Below are 15,915 nucleotides of genomic sequence, written 5' to 3' on the forward strand. Positions count from 1 at the left end.
CTCTACACAGGATGATTCAAGGAGGGCTAATTTTTTTCAGGTTTTAGCCATATTTAATTGATCAGTGACAACCAGCTTCAGCTTGGTTTCTTTATTCCCAGAACACACAGCCAGCAACACAGTGAACCTGACATGAAAGTGTGAATCATAGCATCATAGCATAATGTAGCCATTCTTCCAACTCAAGAGTTTAACTTCTTTTTTAAATTCCAGCATAGGGATCCCTGGGGGGCTCAGGCTGAGCGCCTGCCTTGGGCCCAGGGCATGACTGCAGGGTCCTGGGATCGAGTCCCGCCTCGGGCTCCCCACAGGGAGCCTGCTTCTCCCTCTGCCTGTGTCTCCACCTCTCTCTCGGTATCTCTCATGAATAAATACATAAAATCTTTAAAAATAAATTCTAGTACGATTAATGTACAGTTTTATATTAGTTTCAGAGGTATAATACACTGATTCAGCAAGTCTATACATTACTCAGTGCTCATCATGGTCAGTGTGGTCTTTACTTCCCGTCCTCTACCTCACCCATCCGCACTCCTCCCCTCCAGGAACCACCAGTTTGTTCTGAATATTTAAGAGTCTGTTTTTTGTCTCTTTTCTTCTTTGTTTGGTTTGTTTCTTAAATTCCATATATAAGTGAAATCATATAGTATTTGTTTTTCTCCAATCTACCTATTTCACTTCACATTATATTCTCTAGATCCATCCATATTTGCAATGGCAAATGGCATTGCAATGGCAAGATTTCATTCCTTTTCATGGCTGAGTAACATTCCATTATATATATAAAATATATAATCAAATTATATAATTTTATATGCATATATCATATATTTCCCCATTCTTCTATTAATGGATGCTTGGTCTGCTTCCATATGTTGGCTATTGTAAATAATGCTGTAATAAACATAGAGGTCTGTGTAGCCTTTGAATTAGGGTTTTTGAATTCTTTGGGCAAATGCCCAGCAGTGTGATAATTGTATCAGATGGTAACTCTATTTTTAATTTTTTGAGGAATGTTTCCATACGGGTTTTCACAATGGCTACACCAGTCTGCGTTCCCACCAACAGTGCATGAGGATTCTTTTTCCTCAGCCTCCACACCAATACTTGTTTCTTATGTTTTTTATTTTACTCATTCTGATAGGTATGAGGTGATACCTCATTGTGGGTGTGACTTGTATTTCTCTGATAATTAGTGACGTTGAGCATCTCTTCATGTGTCTGTTGGCCATCTGGATGTCTTCTTTAGAGAAATGTCTGTTGGTGTCTTCTGCCCATTTTTAAATTGGATTATTTGTTGGGTGTTGAGTTTTATAAGTTTTATATATATTTTGGATATTAACCGCTTATCAGTTATATCACTTGCAAATATCTTCTCCCGTTTAGTAGGTTGCCTTTTAGTTTTGTTGATTGTTTCTTTCACTGTGCAGAAGCTCTTTATTTTGATGTGATCCCAATAGTTCTTTTTTTGCTTTTGTTTCTTTTGCCTCAGGAGACATATCTAGAAAGATGTTATTGTGGCTGATGTCAGAGCAATTACTGCCCATGAACTCCTCTAGGATTTTATGGTTTTAGGTCTCACATTTAGATCCTTAATCCACATTGAGTTTAATTTTGTGTGTGGCGTAAGAAAGTGGTCCAGGTTCATTCCTCTGCATGTTGCTGTCCAGTTTTCCCAACATGTTGAAGGGATTGTCTTTTTCCCGTTGCATCTTCTTGCTAAGGAGAGTTTATTTTTAAAGAACCCATTTACAAAGAGTTGAAACTCACAGTGGGGAGGGCACTGTTCAAATTAGCCATCTTCCACTGGTGGAGGAATGCAGCTACCCTGAGATGCTCTTAAGGGTAAGTGTGCCGGCCTCTTTCTACCCCTTCTCTGATCTCCTGCCAGCAGTTCCCATTGGCAGACGCTGACAGCCCAAGGACGGGGATTGCAAATTCTGTAGGGTGGGTGGTAAAGGGAGGTGGCTGGGTGGAGGGCCTGGACCTTACTGGCCCACTCACCCTGTAGAGATTTACAGTTGAGTAACAGTGGTGTGCTTCCTGCATTATTGCTTTCTTTTTTCATTTTCTCAGTACCACTTCTCCCTACCTTACAGGATATGCTCCCTCTCTTGTGTCTCCCTCGCTTGAATAAGCTCCACAAATGGCAAGGATTTGGCTCACTTTGCCATGATGTTTTAGTGCCCAGGAGAAAGCCCGGCATTAGTACGTGACTCGGAAGGAGTTGTTAAATGAGTACATGAGTGGATAGTTGTGGGGTAGTATTTGACGATCACTGGCAGAGGTAGCAGAGCGATGTGAAGTAGATATTCAGGAAAAAGGAATAAATACGGCTTTCAGGCCGTAATTTTCCCTAGACCAGGGTTCTCACCCAGAGGATGGCTTCTCCAGACTACAGACACCCCTCCAGGACGTCCCTATTTCTAGCTCTTAGGCCGCTGGTTTTCACCCTCAGCACTGCGGACACTGTGGCCTGGGGCCTCCCCGTGCACTGTGGAGCGTTTCATATTAATCTCTGAACTCTACCTCTGCAACTAAGAAGACACTGTATGTTAATTGGATTTAAATTGAATTAAAAAGTGTCTTTAAAAAAGAAGAGGGATGTTTGGTATGACTCCTGGCTTCCACCCACTAACTGCCAGTTGCAGCCCCCCCCACCCCCACCGCCCGCACGTGTCACAAACAGAAATGTCCGCAGTGTTGGAGGGAGAACACTGTCCCACTCCTCTGGGATAAACTTTCAAGCACAAAAGAACCATCTAGGGATCTGGTTAAAATGCAGATTCTGATTTGGAGGCCCGAGGGGGAGGCCACGGTTCAGCATTTCTAGTAAGAGAGGGATGCAGGAATGGAGCAAGGCGTGGGGGGGCAGGGAGGGGGTCGCTGCGGTTTTTAGAAAAGTCTCTTCAGGCCATTTGATCTGTTTGTGTTGCCGAGAGCAGCGAGCAGCCTCGGGGAGCCGAGCTCCACATGGACCTGCCGCCCTGGCCCCCGGGTAGGTGTGCCGGGGTGGTGGAGGGCGTACAGTGGGGGACCCCCCCACCCCAGGTAGGTTAGGCTCCGGTAAGCCGGTCTCTCCTGAGGGCCGGCCTTGTTGAGAAAGCTGGGCTGCTGTCCTGTGTCTCCAGATGGTTCTTCCCCTGCCTCCCAGCCCCCAAGCATGAGGGGGTCTGATGTGCACTGGAAGGACCAGGCCGAAGGCGGGTCCCCTGGACTCTAACTGTGACCACCGCAGTGGGCCAGCAGCCAGCCGTCTAACGCGGCTCCCACCTGCCCACGTTGCCAAACCCCAGGCTCAGCGGCCTGCCAGCCCTCGGGAGCCGGGCTTTGGCGGGAAGGCTGGGGCCCCCTCGAGGCGCCCGCACCTGGAAGGCCGCTGCGAGGTTCCCGAAGGACATCGGGGCGGGGAGCTCCTCCTGCAGGCGCCAGGCTGTGCCAGCGCTGGTCCTGCGGAGGCTTCGCAGGCGCGTGATCCTCCCTGGCACGTGGTGTCGCCAGCCTCGGGGCAGCCTCTGGCCCCAACACCTTGCTCCTCAATCAGACCCAGGAAGGGTCGCGATTCCCTCGGTGTTTAGCCTCCTACTTGTCGGCAGGACGGGCCCGACGTGGGTGCCCTGCGCCACCGGACCTGGAGCGCTGTCACATGGCTGCATGGCCCAGGGCAGACACTGGAGATGACACTGGAGATGACACTGGAGATGACACTGGAGATGACCAGAGGCCCGCGAGGAGGGCTTGGACAGCCTGAGGAATGACCCCTGGGGCTGAGGAGCGGAGCCGGAGAGGCAGGGCTCGGGAGAAGGAGCCCTCGGACAGCAGGAGTAGCCCCGGGCCCGGATACCTCAGCCTCCCGTGGGGCAGGCTCGGCCGGGCAGCAGGCGTGCGGGGCCCCCAGCAAGCTGGGCCATGGGCTGCTCACCCTGCCTTAGAGGAGCCGCGGAGAGGCCCAAGCGAAGGGCGCAGGTTGTATTCTGTTCTGGGGTTTTGGCACGAGGGGCACGGCCTGGTTCTGTTTCCATTTAAATTGAAGCCTGTGGATCCTTCTCCTAAGTTCTTGATCAGAGGGCCTGCAGAAGCCCCTGAAAAGCTTTCAGCAAGTAGGTGAAAAGGTCAGATTTACATTTGGCAATGACGGATTGAAGAGCAAGAGCAAGATGGGAAGCTTAGTGTGGGCGGTGGAGGCAGCAGAGAAGGTTCTAGAGGTGCTTAGACTTGGTGGCGGACTTGCTATGGAGGTGAAGTGAGAAGGAGATACTGGGTCCCCAGGTTGCTGGTTAGCAGAGCTGGCCGGACGCTGCCGGCCTTCGGATCTTGGCCGCAGAAGAAGAGGACCACGTTGGTAGGGAGGGAGAGACCGTTCAGTTTGGAGCGTGTTACGTTGAGGCGGTGTGGACACAGCTCGTGAGATGCTGGAGGTAAAGACGTGGAGCTTGTAGAGAAACAGTAGATCTAGAGAAGGAATCCTGGGAGTCATGAACTCTTAGGTGGTAGGTGAAGCCACTGCAAAGATAAAAAGGCCCAAGACACACCGTAAGGCTCATGTAGGCGTCAAGACAACGAGAAGGTTCAAAGGAGACTGTGAAGGGGTAGCCCGAGCGGTAGCAGAAAAATAGGCGGCGGCATGGCATCCCCCAGGCCACGGGGAAACAACTATTTTAAACAGGAAGAACCTTACTGTTGAACCTTACTTACTGTAAGATAAGAATTGAAAACACCCACTGGAGCTAGTGACCCAGAAAGGCCTTTGTGAGCGTGTTTTTCCTTCAATTTCAGAGGATCTTCCTACTAAAAAATACATAAAATAGGATTTCCTATTTTACAAGAAACAGCTAATTTGATCGCACACTATTTTATACATGGACTTAATTTTTCATGTATGTAATAGTTTCAATGTTATTTGTTCTTAATTTATGAAGAAGAAGGGTTAAATTTTAACCGTCAGACGTCCTGAGTTAAAGGAGTTCTAGAATGGCCTGAATCCATGCTTGCGGTGCTCTTCTTGGAGCTTTTATTTACTTGTTTTCTCTTCTTGGAGCTTTTATTTACTTGTTTTCTCTTCTTGGAGCTTTTACATCCCAGCACCAAGGTCTCTAGAGCCTTTATTTCGTGGCACTCAGGTCTGTGGATGGATATGGAAAAGGCGTGGGTTTTTTTATTTTTAAAGATTTTTTATTTATTTATTCATGAGAGACACACAGAGAGAGAGACAGAGACAGACAGAGAGAGAGAGAGAGAGAGAGACAGGCCCAGGCGGAGGGAGGAGCAGGCTCCTGCGGGGACCCCGACTCCGGCCTCCATCCCGGGTCCCCGGGGTCACGGCCTGGGCCGGAGGCGGGGGGGTGGGGGTGGCCGGCCGAGCCCGGGTTCACCTGAGCCCCCCCCAGGCCCGACGCCCCTGCACCTGGCCGCGCAGGCCTGCGCCCTGGAGGCCACCGTGTGCCTGCTGAGCTTCCGCGCAGACCTCACGCTGGCCGCGGGCCGGGGCTGGCTGCCCATCCACTTCGCCGCCTTCTACGATAACATCTGCGTGGCCGCCGCACTCTGCAGACGGGACCCCGCGCAGCTCGAGGCGGAGGCAGCCGCTGGGTGAGTCTGGGCGCCCCGCGACGGGGGTTCGCGGCCCGCCCCGGGGCGCCGTCCTCCTGCGCTCCTGTCCCCGGGCCCCGCTCAGGCCGAGGTGCGCCTGCACCTGCCGCGGGGACACGCGAGGATGCCGCCTTGGGGGCGGCACACAGCGCCACCCACCTGCGGGGGAGCCCTCGGGCTGGAGCGGGGCGGAGGGATGGGCGGGGCGGGGGGGATGCACCTGCGGGGGAGCCCTCTGACCGTAGGGGGGCTGAGGGATGGGCGGGGCGGGGGCGATGCACCTGCGGGGGAGCCCTCGGGCCAGAGCGGGGCGGAGGGATGGGCGGGGGGGGGGGGGTGGGGGGGATGCACCTGCCGGGGAGCCCTCAGACCGGAGCGCGCGCGGACAGGGTGTGGGCGGAGTCGGCGCCCCGAGGGCCGCGGGCACAGCTGCCCCGACTGCAGGGCGGCCGCCCCAGGGCCCTGGTCACTGCGGTCACCGCGGCCTGTCCCTCGCTCTTTAGGAATCAGTGCACCCCGCTGCTACTCGCTGCCACCTCGGGGGCCCTGGACACGATCCGCTACCTGTTGTCCCTCGGTGCTAACTGGAGGAAAACCGATACTAAGGGCAATAATATAATTCACCTGTCGGTGCTCAGCTTCCACACGGAGGTCCTCAAGCACATTATAGCGCTGAGCATCCCTGAGCTCCCGGTGTGGGCGACCCTGGTCGGTGAGTACCCCGCGCAGCCTGCAGCGGCCTGGGTCACCATGGCCTGGGTCACTGCGGCCTGGGTCACCAGCAGCCTGGGTCACCCCGGCCCAGGCACCTCCGGGCGCTGGGAAATAGAGGGAATACTGGACATGCCCCCAGGTCTCCAACAATGGACTATCAGAGACGTTTTGTTAAGACCACAGATACAAATAATACGGAGCTATATTTCATGTGTACTTTTATTTCTAAATTAAAATCAAATAATAATGACCCAGGTTATATTTTATACAATTTATTTTCAAAGGTTTTATTTATTTATTTGAGAGAGAACATGAGAGAAAGGGAGAGAGAGAGAGAGGGAACATAAGCAAGGGGAAGGGGGAGGGGGAAGGGGGAAGCCAGCTCCTCATGGGCGGGGAGCCCGGTGTGGAACCAACCCCAGGACCTTGGCCCAGCCGGAGACAGACACTTAGCCCACTGAGCCACCTAAGCGGCCCAACTTTCTCCAAAAGTCTGTCTATCCTCTTCTCCATCAAAAAAGCAAATTAAAAACAAAACAAAACAAAACAAGGAAAGAGGAAGGAAATTAAAACTGAAGTGAAAAAGTTTCCCTCTGGGATGCCTGGGGGGCTCAGTGGTTGGGCACCTGCCTTCGGCTCCAGGAGTGACCCCAGGGTCCTGGAATCAAGTCCCATGTCGGCCTCCATGCAGGGAGCCTGCTTCTCCCTCTGCCTGGGTCTCTGCCTCTCGGGGTCTCTCAGGAATAAATAAAATCTTAAAAATATATATTAAAAAATGAAGAAAAAAAGAAAAAGATTCCCTCACATTCATTCCCTCCTAATTTAAAAGATGATGGGCGTTGGTTCAGCACCTCACAGAAGGCAACTTATAAACACTTACAACATGCGTTTTTCTGTTGAACATTTGCCAGAAATGTTGCAGTGTGAGAGCTATAAACGAAGGATGATGGCTGTGATGTCCTTGGAAGTAATTTGTTTAGCAAATGATGGATACTGGAAGTGTATTTTGGATGCAGGTAATAAAAAACCTATTAATTGTGTTTTGCTTACACTATTTTATGTAGGGCTATAATTATATTCAATCACTTTAAGATCTATTTTTTTAAAGGTTTTATTTATTTATTTTTTGAGAGGGAGGGAGTGAGAAAGAAAGCAGGAGAGCACAGAGGGCGAGAAAGCAGCAGCCTCCCTGCTGAGCAGAGGAGCCCACGCAGGCCTCAGTCCCAGGACTCGGACCAGACACTTAACTAACCGAGCCAGGTGCCCCTTAAAATCTATTTTAAATTGTAGAGGAAACTTTTTAGTTGATTTTAAGTTTCTATTTTTTTCTAAAATCACTTCCTTTACCTGATAAATATATTTATATTTATATTTATTAATGTATAAATATTATACATTTATATATTTTTAATTCAGGTATAGTTGACACACAATGTTATATTAGTTTTCAGTATACGATGTAGTGATTCAACAATTCTGTACATTTTGCTGTGCTCCCCGTGGGTGTAGCTACCATCTGTCACCATGCAATGCTACTTTTCCCCCCAATTTTTATTTAAATTTTAGTTACTTAACATAAAGTGCAGCAATGGTTTTAGGAGTAGAATTCAGTGATCGGTCACTTACATACGACACCCGGTGCTCATCATGAGCGCCCTCCTTAATCCTCACCACCCGTCTAACCCATCCCGACCCGCCTCCTCCATCAACCTTCAGTTTGTTCTCTATCAATAAGAGTCTGTTATGGTTTGCTTACCTCTCTCCTTTTTTTTCTTCTCCCCTTCCCATATGTTCACCTGATTTCTATCTTAAATTCCACATATTAGTGAAATCATATAGTATTTGTCTTTCACTGACTGACTTCACTTAGCGTAATACAGTCTAGCTGCATCCACATCATTGCAAATGGCAAGATTTTGCTCTTTTGATGGCTGAGTAATATTCCACTGTACGTATACACCACTTCTTCTTCTTTTTTTAATAATAAATTTATTTTTTATTGGTGTTCAATTTGCCAACATACAGAATAACACCCAGTGCTCATCCCATCAAGTGCCCACCTCAGTGCCCATCACCCAGTCGCCCCCACCCACCCCGTCCACCTCCCTTTCCACCACCCCTAGTTCGTTTCACAGAGTTAGGAGTCTTCCATGTTCTGTCTCCCTTTCTGATATTTCCTACCCATTTCTTCACCCTTCCCCTCTATTCCCTTTCACTATTATTTATATTCCCCAAATGAATGAGACCATATAATGTTTGTCCTTCTCCGATTGACTTATTTCACTCAGCTTAATACTCTCCAGTTCCATCCACATCGAAGCAAATGTACACCACATCTTCTTTATCCACCCATCAGTCATTGGACATTTGGGCTCTTCCCGTAATTTGGCTATTGTTGATAATGCTGCTGTAAACATCAGGGGACGCGTACCCCTCTGAATCTGTATTTTTGTATCCTTTGGATAACTACCTAGTAGTGCAATTTCTGAATCATCGGGTCATTCTATTTTTAACTCTTTGAGGAACCTCCACACAGTTTTCCAGGGTGACTGCACCAGTTCACATTCCCACCAGCAGTGCAGAGGGTTCCCCTTTCTCCACATCCTGTTGTTTCTTGTGTTGTTAATTCTAATTCTGACAGGTGTGCAGTGGTAGTTCATTGTGGTTCTGATTTGCATTTCCCTGATGATGAGTGATGAGCATCTTTTAATGTGTCTGTTGGCCATCTGGATGTCTTCTTTGGGAAAATACCTCTTCATGTTGTACTCCCTGCAACTCTATTACAATAGCATTGGCTGTATTTCCTATGCCCAACCTTTTATTCATAGGATTAACTCATTCCTTAACTGGAAGTCTGTAGCTCCCATTCCCTTTCTCCCCCCCCTCTTTTTTTTACCCATTCCCTCCACCTCCCTCCACTCTGGCAATCATCAGTTAGTTCTTTGTTATAGGTCTGATTCTACTTTTTGTTTGTTTAATCACTTATTTTGGTTTTTTACATTCCACGTAGAAGTGAAATCATATGGTATTTGTCTTTCTCTGACAACCTCTTATTTTATTTTTCACATGGAAGTTGCACATGATCAAAACACTTTATAAATTCCACTTTTCTAAAAATTTGCAAACTTAAAAATTATATTAAATTACTTATTATGCTACCTTTTATATTTACTTTCACTTAGAAATTATTCTTATTCTGTACCTACACAATTTATTTTTTTAATTAAAATATAAGTTTCTTTGTGATGAGCACTGGGTATTATATGGAAGTGTTGAATCACTCACCATATTGAATGCCTGAAACTAATATCATACGGTATGTTAACTAGCTGGAATTCAAATCAGAACTTTTAAAAATAGCAGTTTTTGTGTCAGCCCTGGGTTTGTAACTAGCTCTGCATTTAGAACTTAGGCTAATTGCTTGCCCTCTCTAATCCTAATTTCCTCATTAATCAAATGATTCCTTACGTCATTGGGTTGTTTTGAGAACACTATTATTCAATATAACTTTCTGAAATGATGGAAATATTTTATTTGCACTGTCAGTATGGTATCCACAGCTCTAATGTGGATATTGGGCACACATGAAATGATCCATAAATATTTGTTGAATGAATAAATGAATGAATACAAAATATAAGTTGTACCCCAAACTAACCTAAAAATATGTACAAAAAGCTCTGTGTCCAAAAAGTGAACCATAGGTAAGTCATGAAGGAGGTTTCATTTCAGGTAGATAAGTAAAGACCTAATTATACCCATTCTATTTTTTTCCAGCACTTCTTGTGTGCTCTAGAGTGTTATTTTCCTTTCTTTCACATTGAACTGATACAACAAGCATCTAGCTGAAGCCAGATTCTCTATTTTTCACCAGACCCAGTGATCTCCATCCTTGAACCAATTGTAATTAGTGAAGCTAAAGTTGCCTTTTAGTAGATTCAGCACTTTTTGTCTTCAGTTGCTTGCAAAAAAAAGGGGGGGGGGGTAAAATATAATAAAATGCTCAAACAATTGCATAAACACTGCCACAAAAATTGGATGAAATACCCAAACCGAACACTATCATATGGTAGCTCAAAGAATCTATTCCTCGATTATCTGAAGCCAGAAGTGCATGCTTCCAAGGTGGCTGGGAGTTAGCAGTATGAAACACAGGCTTGTGTGCTGTGCGGAAATCCAATGTGTGAACAATGAGAACTGCCTGAATTATAGAGAAGCCCGAAAAGTATATTCATATAGATTCAAATAATTTTGTAAATACCTCTAGAATTACTTGCTAATTGTTTACATGGCAGTGACTATCGTAATAAGTCGACTATAAATGGTTACAAATAATTCATACCTTTTCTTGATCTCTTCATTGCAGGTACCATCCCTGCCTTAATCAATCTGTTAAAAGGCTCCAAAATAAAATTGCAGTGCAAAACAGTTGGGTTACTGAGTAACCTGTCGACCCGGGCCAGTGTGGTGCGCGCCGTCGTGGCGGCCGGAGGCGTGCCAGCTCTCCTTGGCTTACTGGCCTCCGACGAGCCTGAGCTGCATTCTCGATGTGCTGTCATTTTATATGACGTTGCCCAGCTGGAAAACAAGGATGTGATTGCCAGATATGTACGTTTCTTTCATAGAATATCATTTTGCCTGACAGCAATTCCTCCAGGGCAGAGGCCCTGCTGCTGCGCCCGGGGGGTGAGGGGGGCACCCCCAGGGAGGAGCGCGGTCGGGGTGGCAAGGAGCAGGCCTGGTGGCATCCCTTGGGGGCCACGGTGAAGTGGCCCGGGACAGTAGCAGGGCCAGCACAGCGCAGGGTGTCGGGTCCCTGTCCCCTTCCCCAGGGCGGCACCAGGGCCCGGGAAATACTACCAGCATTGGCCTGTGGCTCCAGAGGGGCCTTGGCCCTGGGAAACCTATCACTTGGCCAAGGCCGCCTGTCGTCTGTCTGGAGGGAGGCGTCAGCGGTCCTGTCAAGGCCACTGGCTGCAGGAGGCGCTGAGGAATGGCCAGGGAGGCTGGTGGCTCTCCATCCTCTCTGGCTCAGCGGGTCCTTCCAAACACATCTGGTCCTCACGACTCGTTCACCCTGGCCTTCCTTAAGTTTTGAGCCTTTATGTTCACTAGGCCCGGGGCCTGCTGACACCCTGGTCCCCAGTCCCACGGTGTCACTCAGGGAGGCGTGTATCTCTGTGTCTGCCCCCAAGAAGGAGGCAAGTGGCCCCTAGGACAGTGGCCATGGAGGGGCTCATCCCCGCGGGAAGCTCACCCACACTTACGGGGCCTCAGCATTACAGATGTGTCCTGCCGTTATTGAAAATGAGGCTACGTTTACCTTTCTTACAGTTTTGCATTATTTCTGTTACTGGAGAGAAAGCCATCTTTACTCCAATTAAATTAGGAAATTACATTCATATTTAAAAATAGTTTGTGTTGCACCAATATAATTACCAATTACCAGCACAATGTCTACAATGGCAAATATTTCCAAATTGGCAGTGTATTCAATTGATCTTATTCAGTTGCTTTACTTTTTAGATATTTATCACATGTTGCAGTGAACTTGTAGCCTTAACTTATTTTGGTGTAGAGGAGGCTATTTTATGCCTAAACTTGTATTAACTGTCATTTAATATGCCAGTATAAATGACACCAATAGACACATTTGTTTATGGGCAATCATTCTCTCCTACATAAGCAGATTATTATAGTAAGAAAATTATAGATTTATGTTCTTAAACAAAGATTGCATAAATCTTAAATAATTCAATTGTAATGAATTTTTTGTTTCTTTATTTTTAGAATGGAATCCCAACTCTGATAAGTCTTTTGAAGTTAAACATAGAAAATGTGCTAATAAATGTAATGAACTGTATACGGGTATTATGTATGGGAAATGAACAAAATCAAAGAGCAGTGAGAGACCATAAAGGCATCCAATATCTTATCACATTTCTGAGTTCTGATTCAGGTGAGCCTCAATTTCTGTATTATTTCTAAGTGAGCAAGTATATCAAGTGAAGCAAATACAGGTTAGACTTGTCCTACCTGAATACATGTCCTGGATTTATCTTAGAATGGAACTAGACATATATAATATACACGAAGTATCTGGAACACTCAAGTTCAAATGCCAGGTTTATAAAAGGAATTGACTCTCAAAGCCATAGTCTAAAAAAAATTTAATTAGATTTTTTAATAAATGGAAAAACTGGCATAAATCATGAAAATAATGTAATGTGCCCAGGGACTCGAAAAGATAACTCCTTGTGTGAATAACACATATATTGATCATTAGGAACATTTTATAAGTTACAGCAAAAACTTCAGATTTGCTGTTAGATATTGGATATCAGATTCTAGGTCGTTAGGCCAATTACCACACCTGAGGTACGCATCAGCACTAAGAACAGCACAAGCTATGGGGTAGCTCTTGAAGGCACAGCAAATGGTCTCTTAGGTTCTCTAAGAATTCTCTCATTTCAGTGAGCATACACATAAAAGGGGAGTTTCAAATCCATGGTTTTCCCCAAATTTGAGGGGATAAAAAAATTGTGGAGAAGCTTTCCTATTTTTCTTCCTCCTGCTTTTCATCTTTCTGTCCTAGTTCTCTAGGAATAAATATAGGAAAAATGTGTTGGTTAACATGTAAGACAGGGTTATGGAAAAGGGAGTTGTTGCAGAAAGCTTTCTTTTACTTTAGAGCTTCAAAGTTAAGTAATTATCATCTTCTAAGAACCTCTCTTGTATAGGGAAGTCATTTGAAAGTCCTTTCCCTTTATTACAAATCCCTAAGGTCATCTGCTCTAATCGGCCCTCTATCAGTAACTGTGCTCTACTTTATCTTTTTTGGTGGTGATGGTAGGTAGGCCCCATGCCCAGGTGTAGCCCAGCACAGGGTCTGGATTCAGGACCCTGAGATCAAGACCTGAGCTGAGATCAAGAGTCAGACACTTAGCCCACTGAGCCACACAGGTGCCCCTCCTTTATAATTTTTAAGAATAGCATTAGAGATAATGCACAGAATCATCCAGTCACTATGCGCTGCTACTCAGCTGAAACTAATATAAACTGTAGGTCAACTATACTTCATTAAAATAGCATTAGAGAGAGCCAGCTTTTATGCTTATTTTAGCCATAGAATTTTTACTTTTTTATAATTGTTCTTTATTGTATCATTTGTGTTTTATCTCCTTGATTAAAATTTAAAGATGGGGGGGTGGGGCGCCTGGGTGGCTCAGTTGGTTAAATGTCCAACTCTTGATTTCAGTTCAGGTCATAATCTTGGGGTTGTAAAATGAGCCCTGTGTCCAGTTCCATGCTGGGTGTGGAGCCAGCTTAAGGTTCTCCATTTCCCTTTGTCCACCCCCCCCACCCCAGCAAAAAATGTAAAGACAGGGACTAGTTTTTCCCTATCCTTTTTTTTTTTTTGTCCTCCCAACCCTAGATGCTAGAACAAAGCACAAATTATGGAGGCAATTTGAACAAATAAGGAGGACATAAATTCATGAAAGAAAGCTATAGAAATAAATCGTTGAAATTGTTTCTTTGTGGGCTCTAGCCATATCTAAATGAAAGTCACTTATCCTATACTATAATCTATATTATCTCCTCATTCCAAGGAAAATAATTTTGAAAAAAAGTTAATTATTTTATTCTCTTCATTTATAATTTATAAATGCTTCGTTTATAATTCTAGTGCTATAACAAATAATTCTCTTGGCTGTTAGCTGGTTGAGCTGTAGGGGATCACAAAGGAATTTTATTAAGTCCAATATTGTCTTAACCATTGTCAACCACTCTAAGATTTCATGGATTAAGGTAAAATGGCCCCAAAGCAAAAATCACATGCAGTTTCTTGAGACTATGGATTTATTAACATCTCCTTAGTCTTGACCCCCATCTCTAGGAGTTCCTCAACCTCTGTTGAGTTTGGTTTGTCTTAAGCCTTTGCCTCACCCATCTTTAAATCTTTAGCTGCTTATTTCACACTCTAGCACTCATGTTTGTGCCTGCATTCATATTCTAATTCCCAGATTTCATCTTTTTTACTGCACACAATTGTCCTGCTCTGTGTTGTTAACAAAGGTCTGTATGACCCCACCATGGAAACTGAAATATGTAACAGAAAGTATACAAAATGCTTTTCAAATGCAAACTATCTGAGGAAAGCTTACAGAGCACTTCATCCTTCTTAGAATGATTATTCACACATTTCAGTGCAGATGTGTTTTTTCCACACTCCCTGGGATCTTCGGTCATATTTAGTATATGCAATCACTACCTTCTAAAATCTGAAAACTTTGGAATTCTGTTCACAAGAGTTTTAGATAGGGGGCACCTGGGCAGGCTCAGTAGTGAGCGTCTGCCTTTGGCTCAGGTCATGACCCTGGGGTCCCGGGATCGAGTCCCACATCAGGCTCCCCACAGGGAGCCTGCTTCTCCCTCTGCCTGTGTCTCTGCCTCTCTTTCTGTGTCTCTCATGGATAAATAAATAAAATCTTAAAAAAAAAAAAAGAAAATGCTAAAAAAATAATGGAAGTATACAAATTGTTGCTAAATCCTGAGGGAATTCTCTAACTTATTCTTGCAAATTTTCTGTAAGTTTTAAAGAGAACAAATACAACTGGTTAATAAGATGTATGAAACTATTTAGATTCAGCAGTAATAAAAAATATGAAATAAAATGAGATGATATTTTGCTTATCAAATTAGCTGAATTTATGTATTTATTCTTAATATCGATTCTTAAAAAGATACAGCAACATTGAAACTCATACTCTGATGGAAGGATAAGATGCATTATCATTTTTGAAAAGTAATTTGCTGTGATGCATTAAATTATTCCAGTAATTCCTGGGACTCTATATTAAGGGCAAAAACAGGAAGGAAAAATAGCTTATGTGCCAGGATTTCTCCTAAACATTGTTTAAAATCGTGAAAAGTTGGAAATGATGTGTATTTTTTTTTAAATGAATGGATAAGGAAATGTAATACACTCATTAAATGGAATATTTAGGAGACACTGATGTTCATAAAAATGGGAAAATGTTTTACTGGTAAATTAAAATTCAAGATAGTGTACATATAGTGCAACTGTATTAAATATGTTTACAACATTACTTAAATGTATCTTTTTCTTTAAAAAGTGAATGAGATTAAATGAAGTATTTATGTTTGGGTGGTGAGAATCTGGACAGTTTTATTTCTATTTTTCTTTACTTTCTAAATTTTTTATACTGTCTGTAAGTTTGACTTTATAATATGGGAATCTAATGACAAGTTGCAATTTTATATTTTTAAAAGATTTATTTAACTGTTTCTTGAATTCATTTGAAGATGTGTTGAAAGCTGTATCTTCTGCTACAATTGCTGAGGTTGCACGTGACAATAGGAGTGTTCAGGATGCTATGGCGGCGGAAGGAGCCATCCCTCCACTGGTGGCTCTTTTTAAAGGGAAACAACTTAGTGTCCAAGTGAAGGGTGCAATGGCTGTGGAATCACTGGCAAGTTATAACCCATCTATACAGAGGGCATTTCTGGAGGAATCATTAAGTAAATATCTTTTAAAACTTCTCAAGGTAGGAATTTTATGATAATTTGACATTTTTCTTAGACAAAGTA

General features: G+C 44.7%; 1 protein-coding gene and 1 long non-coding RNA gene across 9 annotated transcripts in view; one reads left to right on the plus strand and one right to left on the minus strand.

Annotated features, from left to right (window-relative positions):
* ANKAR (ankyrin and armadillo repeat containing) overlaps positions 1 to 15,915 on the plus strand; it is a 51,823-nt gene that overhangs the window by 17,867 nt on the left and 18,041 nt on the right. For all 8 annotated transcript variants that reach the window (XR_007408802.1, XR_007408801.1, XR_007408806.1 and 5 more), the window contains exons 9-14: positions 5,388 to 5,589; positions 6,093 to 6,301; positions 7,215 to 7,319; positions 10,670 to 10,911; positions 12,094 to 12,262; positions 15,631 to 15,872. Coding sequence is in view for 2 of the 8 variants with exons in the window: in XM_025442157.3 (XP_025297942.1) it covers positions 5,388 to 5,589; positions 6,093 to 6,301; positions 7,215 to 7,319; positions 10,670 to 10,911; positions 12,094 to 12,262; positions 15,631 to 15,872 (1,169 nt within the window). In the remaining 6 variants the exon portion in view is untranslated. The remainder of the gene's footprint in view (positions 1 to 5,387; positions 5,590 to 6,092; positions 6,302 to 7,214; positions 7,320 to 10,669; positions 10,912 to 12,093; positions 12,263 to 15,630; positions 15,873 to 15,915) is intronic.
* On the minus strand, positions 77 to 10,783 carry LOC125754477 (uncharacterized). Its single transcript, XR_007408809.1, has 2 exons — positions 10,646 to 10,783; positions 77 to 4,503 (listed from the first exon to the last, which is right to left on the minus strand). It is a non-coding gene; the product is annotated as an uncharacterized LOC125754477 (long non-coding RNA).

The sequence above is a fragment of the Canis lupus genome, chromosome 37 (genome assembly GCF_003254725.2).
Source record: "Canis lupus dingo isolate Sandy chromosome 37, ASM325472v2, whole genome shotgun sequence".
NCBI classification, from domain to species: domain Eukaryota; kingdom Metazoa; phylum Chordata; class Mammalia; order Carnivora; family Canidae; genus Canis; species Canis lupus.